Raw genomic sequence first — 3,053 nt, 5'->3', positions numbered from 1 at the left:
TGGTTCTTTTTCTTTTGTTTGAGCCTACGTTTTCTTTATGCTACTACAGTATGATAATTTATTTTAATTGGTATTAAGGTGGGCAAAATAAGCTTCGGCTTCAGCCCATACCTTTTCGCCCAAATAGTCATCATGTTGACTAAGTTGCAATGTATATTGAACTGTCTTGTTAAAAAAAAAAAGAAGAAGAATTATGACCGAAATAAAAAATAACTAACTAACTAAAAAAATTAATAAACAGAAAATACATTTTCTGGTAGGTGTCAAAATCTCAGCCAATCAGGAGAAAGTACCCATTTTTAAGCTACATTTTATAGTGTTCCAGTTCCAATTTTGCCTGCTCATTTCTTAGTGTCATCACTTTCAATTTCACTTGTTTAATCTGTATCCTGATTGAGTTCTCTATCCTGATTGGATAAAATTGGAAATGAAACTGAAATTGAAACGAAAATGCAAAAGATTGCTTAATGGAGTTGAAAGCCTACTCTACTAAATAGGAACACTGTGAGCCCCCACCTCCCGTCTGAAATACACTTTTTGGCCAGAAAATAAAATATTTCATGGGAATTAAAACATGTTTTTGGTTACTCCACAGTGCCCTCTACAGATCTGGTCAATGGAATTTTCCTATACCAGATTCTTCCTTCCAGTGAAATACTTTTCTGGCCAAAAAGTGTATTTTAGACGTGGGGTGGGGGCTCAGCAGAGTTTCCCACTTAGTAGAATAGGCTTTCAACTCCATAAAACCGTCTTTGTTTTGGTGAGTACCAAAAGTGTATTTTTTATTTTTACTACAGACGAGAGGCTGCGCTACCGCGGTGCGAGGGGAAAGAATGGAAAGTACCATAGTGTTAAGGAGAACTCCTTCTAACGCTATGGACCAGAGCTAGATAACTACGTGAGTTTCTTGTAGGCTACTCGAGGCTACTAGCTCTTGTGTTCTCTGAAGCGATTAACCCTTTCACACTCCATGGCTTTTCTCTAATGTTATGCAAAGCAGCCAGGTTTCGGCCATTGTTTAAGGTGTTAAAGACGGCTCGCCACTGACGGTGCGTGCTCGCGCGTGCATGTGGAGTTCCCACCTCCTCTACATGGCTGATGCGTGATGCCACTGAACACTTCTTTATAGTCGGCTATGTCAATGACCCTCTGCTTGATGGTAGGCTGACGTGCGTGCCAGTGGTTCCAGCAGCGAAGCTGCGCCTCTGGGGTCCTGTTGTCGTTTTCAAACACAGCCATGACCACCGTCTTGACCGTGGCGACTGCAAGGCCAGCGGTGCTGTCTATTCCGTGGAGGGTGATGGGGTAGAACTGTCCCTTGTTCAGGTAAACCGTGGGCAGTTTACACGGCTTGGGTGGGGTGGCCGGGGGAGCGCCCAGGGTGAACTGAAATTCACTCCCGTTCCCCTCGGGAGGGGAGCTGCCGGTGTAGGAGTCTGAGTAGACGGGGCTAGACGGCTCCTCAGAGAAAGGGTCGCTGTAGGGAAGAGCCTCTGCGTTGGCCTCGGGGAAAGCGCCCGCAGGCCACTTCTGCAGCGGTAGAGAGTCAAAGATGCCGTTGAGGTCCTGCTTGTCGTGGGCGTCTGCCAGCACACTGGCCGTGGTCAGGGTGGCATAGACATCCGATGCGGCGGGGGCCACCGAGACGGGACGGCTCGGCGGCTCGGCGGGGCTGCAGACGGGAGACGTTAGCGCTTCCAGGTGGAGGCTGGAGGGAATTTTGTCAGACAGCATCTTTGTGATACTGGGGGGCGTCTCCAAGGAAACCAGCTCAGGGGACGAGTTACTAAGAGTCCTCTCTGTTGGCTTGTAGACACTGCTGCCGTTGCAAGGAGACATTTTGTGGTCTTTGAGGTTCTTGCACTGCTCATAGAGCATGGAGAGAGTTGTCATGTCCTCCGTTTGGTGAGATCTGGACTTAGTCGTGGGGCTCTCCAGATAGTTCCAGGAGTCCATGACGTAGTTTGCGTAGCGGTTATAGTTGAAGTTCTCTTTCTGAGGGACCAGTCCCAGAGTCTCGGTATCTTTGGTCATGTCTTCAGTCGGGGTCACGGTGGAGATATTTTCCTTTAAGTTGTATTCTCTTTAACCAGGTGTGTGTTCCTCTCTCAGTATATGTCAGTCTAACTAACAACAGAGATGATCAGACATGTCTAGGTGAGTCAAGAGTTGTGATTCCTCCTCCCAGATTTATTTAAGGCCAGCAGGTAGTTTCTCCCACTCTTCCTCTGATTGGTCGAGAGCCTTCAAACAGGTGTCTGATAGGACAGGTGTAGAGGGATTAACCCTTCCTGGGCTGGGGAGAAACTAAAAGCTGCATGTGTATGAATGAGCATGTTGTGATACTAGGGACCACTTTGCAGGACAATCCAAAGGCAGGGGGATCATGCATCTCATTATCATGTTAAACAAAAGAGTGAGATTGGATTGACAAGGTGTTAAGTGCTTAGGCAATAAGTCTGAGAGTGAGAGAGGAGATGTAAGGAACTGAGCTTTAAGATGTTAATAGTTTGTCAGTATCATTTTTCAGTCTCATTTCCAAGGCAGATATGGACGTTTTGGTGTCAGGGATTGTTTTTCTTACAACATTTAAAATACATGTTCAGAAATAGCTAATTTATAAGATTAGCACATAGCTACATAGCTGTTGACAGTGGAAAGGACTATTATATATTTATAAATTAAACTGTAAAGGTTAAAGGAAAAAACAAAACTTACATAAATGAAAATAGAAACAAATCACTGGTCATTTAATCTAGTAACCAATACCAATACAATATGTTATTATTTAGTGTTTTTGTTCACCAATATGGTACTTTATATGTTTTAAAGTACTGTATTAAACAATACAATTAAGTCTATCAATTTATAAACTGCTACCTGCTGCTCTTATCTTTAAATGTCTATGGATTTTATTATTTTTTATAGGAAAAATGCTTTAATAACCTGTATCTTTAAATGCATTCATTTGATACCATCAATACATTTCATTCAGAGATAATTGCGCTTTTTTTCCCTCTCTAAGCACCTTAACGTCTATAAGTACATCATGC

The 3,053-nt window shown here is 43.5% G+C and overlaps 1 protein-coding gene across 1 annotated transcript; it reads right to left on the bottom strand.

Annotated features, from left to right (window-relative positions):
• Positions 1-1,026: 1,026 nt before the first annotated feature.
• Positions 1,027-2,111, bottom strand: LOC311054292 (grainyhead-like protein 3 homolog; the record flags this gene model as incomplete). Its single annotated transcript, XM_084070168.1, has 1 exon — positions 1,027-2,111. Exon 1 carries the CDS (start codon positions 2,032-2,034, stop codon positions 1,027-1,029), a length of 1,008 nt encoding a protein of 335 aa, XP_083926294.1. The 5' UTR covers positions 2,035-2,111.
• Positions 2,112-3,053: the final 942 nt, after the last annotated feature.

The sequence above is a fragment of the Gymnoscopelus microlampas genome (assembly GCF_963454915.1).
Source record: "Gymnoscopelus microlampas genome assembly, chromosome: 10".
Taxonomy (NCBI): domain Eukaryota; kingdom Metazoa; phylum Chordata; class Actinopteri; order Myctophiformes; family Myctophidae; genus Gymnoscopelus; species Gymnoscopelus microlampas.
This window is presented reverse-complemented; position numbering and strand designations above follow the sequence as displayed.